This window comes from Physella acuta, unplaced genomic scaffold (genome assembly GCF_028476545.2).
Source record: "Physella acuta isolate Inbredline_101_S28 unplaced genomic scaffold, ASM2847654v3 ptg000959l, whole genome shotgun sequence".
Lineage (NCBI taxonomy): Eukaryota > Metazoa > Mollusca > Gastropoda > Physidae > Physella > Physella acuta.
Window position 1 is genome coordinate 29,143 of NW_026732476.1, and position 14,788 is coordinate 43,930.

A 14,788-nucleotide genomic window follows, 5' to 3' on the forward strand; every position below is an offset into this window, starting at 1 on the left:
TACATGACTTTATTTATGGACAACCCCTGAGATGTCAGATGAAGAGTTGACATTTTAAATTATATTCAAAGTATTGTTATTAATTTCTTTACAAGAATAGCACATATGCCATAAAATAATGTCAAACATTCTCATCACAGAAGATGCCCACACAAAATGAAATGTCTTCACTTAATGTGAAAAAGATTGTGGTTGTTTTTTAAATAAATTCACAAGCTTAAGAATCCAACAAATTTTCTTTCTGAATGACTTTTAGGATGTCAAAAAAGGCTGCGGTAATCTAATACTTAATTATAGGGTTTAATTAATAATTTAGTAAATTTGCTCCTCGTTAGTTAATTGATACAAATTTCCAGAACAAGATGATGCCAGAAAGCAGCCTAAAGGTTGACCTCCCACCTAAATACTCTTCCGTCAAATAAGCTTCAGAGTTCATCACAAACATTAATTTACATTGAGTCTTTTTTAACACTGAAATGAACTCAAAGACTATTAAGTTGTTTTATTTTTAATAGAATTTTTCCCAAAGCAGTCCATCAAAATCAACAAGTTTACATGAATTTACATGTTAAATCATTAACATACCCTAATAACACTCAAAACAGATCCATTAGCAATAAATCAGATATTATAAAACCATTTTAAATACCCTACCAGACTTGCACTGCCTTTGTGGCATGTGTTGTATAGCACTGTTACAATAAAACGACTGGATGGCAATGATGCTGTAAAACATCAAATGAAGTGGGAGAAAAAAGAAGAGCAAATTCACCGAGATTCCTTTTACAAACTACAATTGCGAATAAATGATCTGTACAGAACCAAAACACTTAGCAATTGGAGGATTAAGTATTAACCTAGAAACAATCCCTGATAATTGATATACCATTGCCACAACACTACAACAGTTCGAAAAATAATAATTAATCATAAAAAATGAACAAAGAAAATCTAAATATAGTAGGCAAAAGAGTTAAAGTGAATACAAATATTTCATAAGGGGTAAAACTCCTACAACAAATAAGTAAGCTAATTCACACACACTAGAAAATCATTTTAAAAAATTGTGTTCATTTTCAATTTTTGAATTTGAAACAATTACTAGGAGGTGAAAAATGAAAAGAAAAATAATGAACCACAGATAAAACAATCAAGGGTTTAATCTTTGTAAATAAGAGTTAATAATAAAATAAGCAGTATCAAAGTTTATAAATGAATAGTTACTTTAAATCATTTTAATGCCACCAGGTTTGATATAAAACCAAACAAAAACAAAAAACAGTCCAATCATCTAGACTAGAGTTAATGTATGTCCAATAAAAGTGATAGTCTATCAAAATTGTTTAAATTAAAAAGGTAAGCACTAAAATTATAATATGAATGATTTTTTTTTTAATGAAGTGAAAATAGAAATTATATTTAAAATGAAAATTAATAAGAAGCTTAATCAGGTCAAATTATAATATAACTAACGCATGAAAACTTTCTTTAACATCAAGAGGAAAATATCAAAGCAGTTTTAGAGAAAATTAGAAAATAAACTTGAGGTAAATTCACAATTCAAATATAGAAAATAAGTTTAAGTGTTTTAGTTGCACAATAACATTTGAAGAAAAAATAGATTAACAATGAAGTGGAGGTATACATGAAGACTGATCAGTGCAAAAAGTGTTTATTTTATATATAAGAATAGATATTTGTGTAAAAAGAATATATTTTAAACTTGATAATTAGTTGGTAAAGAAATATTTTTAAACTTGTAATATTGAAAATCAAAGGGTGGATCTTAAATTATAACAAATAAATATTTCTTTTTTTAAAATACATTGGATGGACACAGTTTATATTGAAAAAGTGTATATGGTTTTCACTCAAAAGATGTTATGAAAAAATTGACAGTTAAACAGGGGGTAGATTTGTGCATACAACTAAGATATTCCTCTTTATTCAGTAACCAATTACAAATAAAAGTTCAAATGGCACTGAAGATCTGTGTAAGATAATTTCCCACAGGCATAGAGTCCAGCAATGGTAGCTCCTCTAGCATTTAACCTGAAAGTGTCAAATTATTAAATAATTAGGAAAGAAAAAACTTAAGATTGCCTAAAAAAATGCAATTTCATGAAACAAATTTACAAACTTGTTAGCAGTAAAAGACTAATTATTTAATTACTGAATTTTTTAACATATTAAAAATATTTAACAAACTATGAACACTTTCTTGTTTATAACAATCAGCTTCTTTTAAAGTAAATTAAATATGTATTTAATCCAAGTAAAAAAATTGTTTAGCTATTTAAATAGTTTATTTTATGAAGATTAATAAACAAAATCCACAAAAATGTATACAATTATTTCACAATTGGAAAAAAAATTTCATATAACTGTAAAATTATTTAACAAGAAAGAGAAACAAAAAAAAAGAGGCATAACCCCCAGCGGGAGCAGCAGGAGTGGCCATTTTTAGAACAATTTAAAAACTGAAACTTAAATGCTCAATTCAATTTTTTATTTAAAATCAATTAACAGCAAACTTTAAAAAAAACCTTTACCTCATCTACATAAATTTACTATAACTCGCTTCTTAATTCTTAGTTCTTTAAGCATTATCAAAACTTCTTAAATTGTCAACAGGTCTTTTGATTGAGCTGCGTTTATTTACTGGTACATAAAAACTCTGTAAACAATACAACATCATCTAGCATTTGAAGCATTTGTCACAATACAAATGCTATAAATTAAATATTATTAATTCCAGCATACAATCAAACTTACTGTAAGGGTTGGATTTCTTGAAGATTTTAAACTATTCCATTAATATGCTATTAACTTAAATTTGATTATGTAAAGTATTTTGTATTCATACATAGCTTGAATGTGGTTTAAAAAAATGTCTGTAGAGTGTGTACAGATAAATATATAATTTTTTTTTTTTTTTACATAAAAAATTGGAACTTGCATATTAAACTTACAGCAGCTCTAAGGGCTTGGTCTAAGGGTTGAATTTCTTGAAGATTTTAAACTATTCCATTAATATGCTATTAACTTAAATTTGATTATGTAAAGTATTTTGTATTCATTCATAGCTTGAATGTGGTTTAAAAAAATGTCTGTAGAGTGTGTACAGATAAATATATAATTTTTTTTTTTTTAAATGAAAACTTACAGCAGCTCTAAGGGCTTGGTCCAGATCATTAATCAGATCTTCAATGTCCTCCAAGCCAACAGACAAACGGATGAGAGAGTCAGAGATGCCGAGTTTCTTTCTCTGGTCCTCTGGGACTGAAGCATGTGTTTGCAAGGATCTAAAAGAGATTAGAAAGTCTATAATTAGCACAAACTGCTATTTTTCAGTATGTTTATTTTTAAATATTAGAACAAAAGATAAATTATAAACTTAAAAACAAACTGCCATAAATTAAGCTTTTTAAAACATTTAACATCTTTAAACCATGGTTTTTTTAATGCATAAAAAAGGTAAAACTTACGGCAATTCACAAAGACTCTCAAATCCGCCTAGACTTTCAGCCAAGGTGAAAATCTAGGAAAAACAGAATTATATTTTGATTACATCTAGTCTACAAATCAAGCTTGTTTTACAATAAACATTATCATTTAGAAAAAAATATTGCTACTTTATACTAAAAAACGTATTGTTAATAATGTGGGATAACCGAAACTAGCAAAAGGTTGTTTTTTTAAAAATCAAATTGTCCAACATTAATTTTTAAATAAAATGAGATTTAGAAAATGATAAAAGACTTATATAGTTAGAGAAATATAACCTCAAGCTACCTTCACTGATTTTAAAAATGTTTTTGATGCCTCCAGACCACCTTTGATGAAAAATATCAGCATGCCTGAGTATCCAATCATCTGTCTTTTCCCCAACTCATACTGGGGGTGCGAAGGAAGGCCTACAGTTATAACAAACAATGTTTTAAATTACTTAGTTTAAAATGGGCCTGGAAAGTAAAATTATAGTCCCAATAATTAAGGTACACTAAATTTGTAGTTTTACCAGGATGGACCACTCTCTCCACAGCAGGATGCGACTCAAGGTACCTTGCTACAGCTAAACCATTAATCATGTGCTCCTTCATTCTGACTGCCAGGGTCTTCATGCCACGATTACAGAGGTAGCAATCAAATGGGGAAGGAACAGCTCCCAGAGCTGAAAATAATTTTTTTTAAATATTTTAAAATCGTACTAAAATGTATTAGTTAGGCACAAACCATTTTGTTGAACAGATTCTTTGAAATATTTACTAGAATTTACGTACAGCAGAGACCATCTTTTTATCCACAGATAACATATTATTAGTTAATATTGAATAAAAAAAACTAGAGTAACTTTAAATAATCTTTAAAATGCACTAAATAAAGCACAAAAAAAACTTCTTTTGTAAAGATTTGGTGGCTAATGAAATCTGATACATATGCAACCATATTTGAACAAAATTGCTGCATTAGAAGTGGGTCAAAAGATTTGACCAACAACACTCCCTAGTAAATAAACATTGAGACATAGGTAAAAACTTGTGAAAATAGATCAACTTACAATTCTGGAAAAACCGAAGTTTTTCAGCCAGGACGTCATCGTTTAGTAGAATGGCACCCATGATAACATCACTGTGACCTGAGAATTAAAGGGCAAACAGTATTTTAATATACTGGGTGCACAGCTTATAAACAGAACTGAACAGCTGGAACAATTTAATCAAGAACACTGTATAAGATTTCTGCTTGAACAGAAATTATGGATCAAAAAGCATTCTGTTCTAAAAATGTATAGTCAAACATAGTGAATGAATTTATAAGCTTACCATTCATGTATTTAGATAAAGAATGCATGGTCATATCAGCTCCCAAGGCTAATGGTCTCTAGAAATTGAAAACAATAAAAATAATGTATGTTTATTAATAGAATGAGATACAACTAGGTAAAACAAAGTTGTTAATTTCAGACTAGTGAAATAATCTTTACAGGACTTTAAAAAGAACATGTTTGTGTTTTATTCAATAATGTTGCAAAAGGTTAAACACTACATCCCATATACAAAAACTAAATTTTAAAATAATGAAAAATAATGTTAACTACAAGGAAAAAGTTTTTTTTTTTAAATTTAATGGAATTCAGAGATTTAACAAATTCATAATCTTGGTTTGACACAGTAATTAATCAGGCCAAACGCAACTAACCTGAAAATAAGCAGACATGAAAGTGTTGTCGACGACAACAAATGGCTTCACTTCCCACGAGCTGGTCTCTGATCTCACAGCCTGGCACACGGCTGCAATGTCCACAATTTTCATGGTGGGGTTGGTGGGCGTTTCTATCCATATCATCTAAACACAAGATGCTTACTTTCAAAAATGACTACAGAAACATAAGTTATGACTAATAATTTAATACAATTCACGAATTCAAAAAAAAAAATAATAATATAATAAAATAGGAAGAATCAAGAAACTAAGTGCCTTAGTAATCAGCTTAAAAGAAAGTAAATGATGTATAGTCATCCTGAAGAAAGTATCTACAAACTGAGTTGAATGGAGAATAATTGTCTTAACCCTTTGATCCCCCAGAAGATAATTTATCCTCATCTTTTCCTGTTCAAGCCCAAAACATATGAGGCAGATGAAGTACAGTGCATCTGTTTTAATGACCACAGGGGTGTATACATAACATCTACTTAAATATTGTTGGAAAAAATCTGCTTCTAAAAATAGAAATAGAGCACAAACAAAAGACCAAAAAGAAACAACTTACTCGTGTTTTTGGCTTTAGTGCATCAACAACATTTTTAACCTGAGTACAGTCAACAAACGAAATGTCAAGGCCAAATTTAGCTGCACATTTACTAAAGTAGCGGTTGGTCCCTAAAAGGTACATGAAAAAAACACTAGTTGATTATTTTATGCAAATTTAATCTTGAGATGTTAACTGCTTTCTTTTTTAATGTCTCAACTAGATATTTTATGGAATACATACCACCATAGACATCATCCATGCTTATCACATGGTCTCCATTATTTAGTAAATGAGTAACAGTCATTGTTGCTGCCAATCCAGATGCAAAGCACAGACCTAAAACGGATTTTTTAATTCAACATCGTCAACATTTTTTACAACAAGATTACAAATCTTTCTTGTAATCAGTGTTAGTTAAATTGGGGATTGTTTGAAATGGCAGCTAAACAATAATAAACTTGCTTTTTGCTAACATGAGACGGCTTGTCATGAAAGGAAAAAGAAATGGAAAATCAAGACTGAGAAAAGACTTGATGACTAACTATGGCAACAGTAGCATAACTGACAAACTGAAGATGAGAAGCTACTACAGATCAAAATCTAAGTTTGAGAGTCTGTCGGCAATCATCTCAGATGAAGGGTTCAGACCTAAACTGATTGCCATAAATTGCAGAGACAACACACACAATTACAAAGCTCAAAACTGAAAGAATAGAGAAAGACACAGACCTTTGTATAAAAATCTAGCTAATGTGTCTCTGAGTCATGGCCACATTTCTTTATGCTTGCAAAATCCTAGACACTAAAATCAAAAGTTGAAAATATAGCTCAACCCAGGAAAAGTGAGATGCTATAGAAAGTTACTAGGAATCACATATAAACACTGCATCTCCAATGATGTACGGCAAGAAAGGATCCAAGGATCAACTGGGGGACGAGGGGAATCATGATAAAAATAAAGGCTCAGAATTTTTATAACAGTACAGGGACTAGAAAGGCTTTCCTATAAGTTACAATACCAGGCAAATAAAAAAAAAATAGAGAGAAATGGTGGGAGGATAACATCAAAGAATGGATAGGTGTAGATCTCACACTGGATTAAACATAGAAGATGGTAGAGGACAGTTTGAAGTGGAGGCAACTGGTCAACCGGACACTTGTGGTACACCAACAGACTACAGCACTGATAGATTAGAACACATTGGGTTACCCTTTGATTATACAAAATAACCATTTTAAAGGGATAGGAACAAAGCTAAAAAAAAACAACTATTTCATAAAAGGTGACTATCCTTTAAATGATGTTAGATACAAACTAAAAATTGATATACAACATGTAGGTATTCATAGTTGTATTTTTATATGTTCCTAATCTCTTTTCTGTCAATCATAAAATAACCTCATGTTAAAATGTTTAACTTATTTATTTTACATTCAAAACAAAAAGCAAAAAAAAATTAATACTCGCATTATTAATTAAGCTGCAAAAAGAGTAAATAATCTGACTGCATGAGTTTTGTGGAACAGGTGTTATATATTTTTTTTATACATCTGTGCCAGTATTCAACTATTTAACTCTCTACAGATGTGTTACTAGGTAATAGAAAATAATAGGCTCCTTCTGAAGTCAAAAACCATTGCTCTGCCAGTATTTAATTATTAACTCCCTAAAAATATGCAAACAGAATAAATAGGCTAACCATGCTTTGCTCCTTCTGACGCTGCTAAACATTGCTCTAGACAATTGCGAGTAGGATTTCCACTGCGAGAGTACTCAAAACCCTAGGATATAAAGAAAAAAGTTAATTTTCAAAACACAAAGACACATGCTAAATTATGAGGGGGAGAGGGGGGGACTTTTATGACAGATGACAAATATTTTCAAATACACTTTTTTTAAAAGACGGGAAGGAGTTGTAGTGTAAAAAAAATAGGTCATAATGCTGTAAAATTTTTATTTTTTACATGTTTTTTTGTTCTTTAGCAAAACAGGTAGGACAAAAGAAATTAGCATTCATGGCTCTCAATAGAGATCAATTTGCTATAATTTTCGCAACATATGGCAATGAATTTGAGCCACATAAAAGCCAGCAATATAAAAAAAGTGTCATAAATAAAGTAAGCCAAGTACAGTTTTATTCTTATCTATCTGATACTGTCAGGTATTTTACATACTTAGCAATATAATGTCAGCACTCTGGATCAACTTCTACACTATGGAGCTTATCTCCTTTTTTTTTTTATATAAAAGTAATTAAAAAAAAATTAGGTTAGCAGTTTCTACAGTGGAATTTGAAATGACAAGCATTGCAATTATCACATTATGTATGGCTGTAGCCTGTAGTTACTTTTACTATTAGTAAAACGCTGAATCATGGTGATTCAACTAAATATGAACAACTGCATTCAGCTGGAATAGTGAAGAGGTGTCATATAAAACTCAACACTCATTTAACTGAAATCTTTGCCTAGTACCCATTCTAATACAGACTTGTGCATAAACTTATGAGTGACAAGTTTTAGCCTAAAATATCAAGTGTATGACTCACCCATACATCATATACATATTCAGAGATTTAACAATACTATCCTACACACAATTTCTTTTTCAACCTCATATTTTTTATTATAAAAGGAAAATATATATTCAGATATCCAAATCATTTTCTTCCTATGGAGTTAGTTCATAGTTGTATATAAATAAAAATTTATTAATTCCACAAAACATAAAAATGTTAGGACTATAATTTATAATTATTTGAAGGAGATGTAGAACTTTGTGATGTAAATTTAGAGGGAATCAGGGGAAGGAGGGTATGATGTATGATGTCACTAATAGCCTGCTCTCTTGAGATGTACAAAAAACAGCTTCAACCAATCCTCAATGTCAAAAAGGCCTGTTACCTACTGTCTCCTGACAAATAGACCTGGACTAATTGACTCAAGGCAAATAACTCTAAGACTGGTCAAAATGACTCTTAACAAAAATGACATTCAACAAGAATTTCCCTGACAAACATGTTAGAAATGGCCACAGCAATATTATTCCTGACATTATAATATATTACCCTTAACAAACACTCACATGTAAATATTATAAGACTTTGGGTATGTGTTCAGTGGGAGCTTAATTTTCTTCCCAAGCTTAAAAAAGTGTATATCAGCAACAGCCTAATCATAATCTACTGTAAGCTGCAGTCACAGCTTAGTTTATAGTAGGTCGATAGGAAGTATTTGTGAAATGGGGGATTAAAATCAAACTGTAAGAAAAGAAAAGTATAAAAAGCAACAAAAAATATCCTAATATATAAAAGCCCATATGTGCACTTCTCTTTCTCTGTTTGTCCTGGGCTATGAGATCATAATCTTCAACAATGTGTAGAACTTAAAAAATATACAGTTTTGATGAGATAATCAATTTAGGCGGACGACCAAAACAATACTTTTGCCAGTCAAAAAATAATAAAGCTTAATTAAAAAATGTATAAAAACGTTTTAATAACAAGCTTTTATGAACTAATGCACTAAAAAGTAGAAAATAAATGAGTTTCTTTAAATAAATATAACTATTAAGATAAGTGTGGGTCTCTTCCTAAATATTAGTAAAAGTGTCTAATAGATAATATAGTATCCCACGGTTTTCTTTTTAGTTATAGACCCCTTGGTATATATTTAGTATATAATATAATCGAAAGTTTGAGGGGGGGGGTGCAAATCGAAAGTTTGAGGGGGGGGGAGGTGCAAATCAAAAGTTTGAGGGGGGGGGGGGGGAGGTGCAAATCGAAAGTTTGAGGGGGGGGGTGCAAATCGAAAGTTTGACCCAGGGTACAAATTGGAACCCCCCCCCCCCCCCCTGAGACGATCCTGGCTATGTCACTGGACTAACTAATTATAAACTAAATTAATAATTATAATATTATTAGGCTCTATGGCTATTCTTTTGGTATAGATAAAGAATAGATATACAGAATTTTAAAATTAAAAACTGCTGAATGTCTAGAATCTACTGACTCACACTGTGCTCAGCCGGTGCAAACTGTTTAAAAGTTGTTGATGTTGAAATGGGAGGTATCACTGCCATGGATTTCCATTGTTCCGGATCTTGTCCTTCGTGTATAATATCAGTAGAAATATTTGGAAAAGGCTTAAAATTTTCTAAATCCATATTAGATTTTGAGGAGAAAAACTTAGACCTAGTTCTTAATAAATTTATAAACCTTGCAGCGGCGGATGTTACTAGCCTATGTTCGTTACGAATGGAGAGCTTGGTAGTGAATCGTGGAAAACAAAACATGTCATGGGGTCATGCGGGGTCAACTACTCCGTCTATTATTTTTGAAAGATACGCTTTTCAAAGATATTTACACTTTTTATTAGAGGCTGCTTTTCTTTTTATAGTTCACAATGTCTATTTGTTTGCTTGTGGGTTGTGGCAAACTCAATTTAAATCCAGTGATTTCATTCAAGATTTCCAAATACGTTCTACTTTGATGACAATGCAAGGAAATCTAGTTTTTAATCAAAGTAGATTAGTAGATAGACAGTTGAATCTAGTCCAGTCATTACAATTTCATTAAGAAGTGGCAGATGTTTAGAGATCGCGTATAGTGATCTATACTATAGTCTATTGATCGGATTTTAAAGCAAATATTTCAGTCGTATGTGTTATCAATTTAAGAACGGGTTACTAAAAAGGAGAAAATAAAATAAATAGGGCATACAAAAAAAATTAATAATAAGCTTTCAAATACACTTTTTAAAAAACAACTTCTTTCTCTAATAAAAGCAATATCGCTCGTAAAATCTACACATTTTGGCGACTAATGCTTTTATTACTTTATTAGAGAAAGCAAGTTTAATTTTTTTAAAGATTTAAGAAAGAAAATCTTATAATAATAGACCTATAATTGTAAAATATTTATGTTATTTAAGTACTCATTAACTCAATGGTGATGTGTGTATATGCGCCCAAGCGGGGGGGGGGGGGGGGGGGGAAGAGAGAAATAAGGATTTTCATATTAAAATTATGTTAAACATCCATTGCTTTGTTTGAAGTTTAAATGTAGGACTTTCTATATATGGAGTGAATAGATCTATAAGTCTATGTCTTTTTTCTTCAAAACAGTGTGATACTGTATGTTTCTTGATTTTTAGATATCATTATATAGATATCAATTTTATTTCATGAATAGGAATATTTTTCTAGAACTATTAAATATTTTAAAAAATTTATGAGCATATACACTAGTAACATTCCCCCCCCCCCCAGGTCATCGAATCAGAATAATTCTACTTCATCTGCCCCATGTATTTTGGGCACGAACGGGAAAAGATAAACACTATTGCTAAAGGGTCATCCATAAATGTCGTCACGCTTTTTTGACGATTTTTACCTCCCCCCCCCCTCCGTCACACGTCGTCACAAAAAGCCAGGGACCCCCCCCCCCCTAAAATGACGTCGCATCTCAGCCTACACCCCCCCCCCCACCTGAAAATTGCTGTTGAATTTTTCTTAAAACATCGATATTTTTTTCCAAAATCTTGTCTGAACTCTGTCAACATAGAGTATTCTAATCAATTCCTATTACAATTTGTTGAAACCGTTTTCTAAAACGCGAAATAACGGCTAAAACTCGTTTTCTAAAATTGCTTTTTTATAATGCAAAAAAGTGACGTCACACCATCTGAACCCCCCCACCCCCCAATCACAAAATTACGGACCCCCCCCCCCCCCTCCCACTACGAGTGTGACGTCATTTATGGACGACACTTAACCACAATTATTGGCCTATAATAAAAATGGCCCAAAACAATCTTTGTAGTTGTTCAAGCGAGGTGAGATGCAGTGTGTCTTTAGTTATTTCACATAAGCTCTCCACCCTACCCCTGGAAGTATCAAAACATGCCTATCATCGTTAATTTTTCGAAACTTTTGTGGGATAGCAAATCTCCATCTTCACTTATAGATCGAGGGAGGGGAAAACTCCATAAATGATGTCATTTTTTTGGGTGGTAGGTGGTCAAACTTTTGTGACAATGTGTGAAAAGAAGTTAAGAAATGATGACATCACGCTTGCGTATCTGCTTTTCAAAAAGTGATTTTTTAAATTGACAAAGCTATAATGAATTAAAAAGAAATAGCAGTTTTAAAAATTTTGGTGCCAAGGTATAGACAAAAGTGCTGTGTCATTTTAAAGTGTTTGATTTTTACTTTCTCGTATATACGAAGTATAGAGAAAGTCTTGCAATCGTGCAAAAAAAATCGAGATTTTATTAACACGTTTTTATTAACTCAGCTTCGCGTGGATGTGTTTGTTGTTAAAATTGACATCGAAAATTAGCCCACTTCTGATTGCTCTATAGATCTGAAATTTGGCATGCAGGTTACTTTCGCCTAACAATTTCAGATGCAATCATAAAAACTAGCAATTAGAGACCGTAATTAGCTTAATTTAATTACGCCCAAAGGACCATAAAATTGAGGACATGATTTCTAAAGATACCGACAAGACTGGAGGCTTGTTGACACAGTTACTTCGGCCCCAATCGATGTGAGCGCGCTGGCCGTGATCGTATAGTGGTTAGTACTTCGCGTTGTGGCCGCGACAACCCAGGTTCGAATCCTGGTCGCTCAAGATTTTTTTAGTCCGTGTATTTATAAACACTTTTTTAAAAACCACGTTTTTCATGTGTAGCAACGGACTAAAAAGGAGAAAATAAAATACTTAAAAAATACTTTTTAAAAAACCACGTTTTTCTTGTGGACTAAAAAGTAGAAAATAACTATTTTCATACATTTGATGACAAAAAACGTGGGTCGGGCAGATGGGTCGGGAAATTTGATGGTGAACGTACCCACGTTTTTTGTCATCAAATGTATGAAAATAGTTATTTTCTACTTTTTAGTCCACAAGAAAAACGTGGTTTTTTAAAAAGTATTTTTTAAGTATTTTATTTACAAATCTCGACGTTTTACACCTCACTGATACGGAAAAACATAATTTTGCAATCTTGTCCGTATGTCTGTGCGTCTGTCTGTGTGTGTGTCTGTCTGTGTGTAAACACGATAACTTGAGTACCGTTACAGCTAGGTTGATGAAATTTCATATATAAGTATTTTATCAAAATCTTAGATCCTGATCAACTTTTGAGCGATTTCCGATAACCGGAAGTGTTACTTTTTCTACTTTAAATTTTTCAAAAGCCTATAACTTGCATACTGTTTTAGATAGATGCATGAAATTTCACATGTAAGTAAACGATCTAATTCTCTACCTTCTGTCAAATTTTGAGTAATTTCCGTTGACCGGAAGTACTAATTTACGCTATTTCCGATTTCTCAAAAAATGCATGTAAATTTATAAAGTACTCATAATATTGCGCACTATTATGCACATTTTGTTTTGGCGTTTGCTTGGTGCGCAATTCTTTTTTCTATGAGATTCTATTCTATTTTTAAAAGTTTAAGTAATTAAAAAGCATGTCTATATTCCAAGTTATATAAGATTATTCGAGAAAGTTTAGGGGAGATCACTCCTGGTTTATTTATTTTTTGTGATGATGTATCACAAAGTTAGGGTGTTAGAAATAAGCAAAAAAACGTACATCGTTTCTGGATGATGACTAGGTAAGCTGACTTCACCAATCCAGGCATTCATTGAAGCTTGGGTGAACACTGGGATATGTTGAAGATGCTCTACTCAGAGCAGTATGGAGGGTGGCATGGTTGAGTTGGTAAAGCTCATGCTTTGTAAAGGTAAACCAAAAAGTCTCAAGTTCAAACTCTTGTGCAGATGAGGCTGTTAGCTGGGGACAGCTAGGAGAGACAACTCCAAAATCAAACAACTGCTGCCTTGTAGTTTATTCTAGGTTGGACAAAGGCTATGGAAGCAAATCCAAAAAGAAAAACAAGCTGAAATTGTGTTGGAGGGGATCCCTTCCAACACTAAAAATTACAAACGAAGAAGAAGAGCCGTATGTAAACATAAAACCTATAGATTTCTAACAAACGACATCTCATTTATTCTTCAATGATCCAACACAGCAGAGGCCCTAATTAAGTTTAGACTAACTAAATAAAAAACAACAACAAATAGTGTGTTAATTTTAATTTTGAACTGCTAACAAGCCAGCAAGGGAGCAGTATTGATGTACAAGAATTACTTGTATACTGTATGTATGAACATTTTGAACATTGCATGTAGTGATTTTTTTAAAGCCATAAATGTTATGACAAAATTACAATTCATACCAAGGATGATTATTTTTAGTAGCCTCCCTATACGAGCTTATTATTGTTTTAGGATGGCTGAAAGACTACCATTAAGCTCTTCACATTTTATCTACCTAAGTTAATAAACATAAAATGTACTTGATGTTAAAATTTTAAATGAATGTTAAATTTTCTAACAAAATACTAATTATGCATATACATTAAAAAGCCAAACTGAAATAACCCACTCAAAAATGTACAACTTACTTCAAGAATTTTTATAAGGGCATAAGCAATATAGATTAAAAATGTTTCCTTTAATAACATCTAACAATAAATTCATTTATTTTGAATTATTTTCAAAATAAATGAAGTTCCATAACTTCAAGAGAAAAAAGAATTGGCAAAATAAAACAAAAATAATGTAAATATATTTTAATATATTAGCTTTATAGCTTTTGCCAATTCTCTATGATGGTCCCAAAAAGTGTCTGTGTACGACTTCTTTTAATAATTTTTTATACCAAGTGAAGTAAACTCTTAAGGTTGAGGCATTAAATTGCTTGTTTCCTGAAACTTAAAAAAAAAATCAGTCTATATTTAGTAACAGTTTGATTTCTGGACCTCCATTTTCTTGATGTTAATATAGCTTAACTACTTGAACAATAGTAAAAGTGACACTCAAAATAACCACTTTGATACATGGATACTTTTTAAGATTTCTTAGAATCATATCTATTATTATTAGGCTCAAGATCACAAAAAATTAATTTTAAAAGTGGATAAAAAAAGCAATTTGGAAACAAGAAAGTTTAATAAAA

The 14,788-nt window shown here is 31.5% G+C and overlaps 1 protein-coding gene across 2 annotated transcripts; it reads right to left on the reverse strand.

The window, feature by feature from the left end:
* Nucleotides 1–492: 492 nt before the first annotated feature.
* Nucleotides 493–10,059, reverse strand: LOC131953859 (cystathionine gamma-lyase). 2 transcript variants are annotated; one of them, XM_059317268.1, is made up of 13 exons: nucleotides 9,771–10,059; nucleotides 7,456–7,537; nucleotides 5,996–6,091; nucleotides 5,774–5,883; nucleotides 5,203–5,349; nucleotides 4,827–4,884; nucleotides 4,562–4,639; nucleotides 4,022–4,174; nucleotides 3,796–3,917; nucleotides 3,489–3,541; nucleotides 3,167–3,305; nucleotides 2,553–2,677; nucleotides 493–2,052 (listed from the first exon to the last, which is right to left on the reverse strand). In XM_059317268.1, the coding sequence occupies exons 1-12, from the start codon at nucleotides 10,047–10,049 to the stop codon at nucleotides 2,600–2,602; spliced, it is 1,395 nt and encodes a 464-aa protein (XP_059173251.1). In that variant the 5' UTR covers nucleotides 10,050–10,059; the 3' UTR covers nucleotides 493–2,052; nucleotides 2,553–2,599. The 2 variants fall into 2 exon arrangements, with proteins under 2 accessions (XP_059173251.1, XP_059173252.1); XM_059317269.1 differs by lacking the exon at nucleotides 2,553–2,677 and having other exon boundaries at nucleotides 9,771–10,058.
* Nucleotides 10,060–14,788: the final 4,729 nt, after the last annotated feature.

Coding starts and splice junctions, on each gene's coding strand:
- LOC131953859 (XM_059317268.1), bottom strand. CDS start 10,049: ATGTTTTGTTTTCCACGATTCACTACCAAGCTCTCCATTCGTAACGAA. Junction 4,640..4,826: donor TTTATCTAAATACATGAATG/GTAAGCTTATAA, acceptor TTTAATTCTCAG/GTCACAGTGATGTTATCATG. Junction 4,175..4,561: donor ACTTCGGTTTTTCCAGAATT/GTAAGTTGATCT, acceptor AATTATTTTCAG/CTCTGGGAGCTGTTCCTTCC.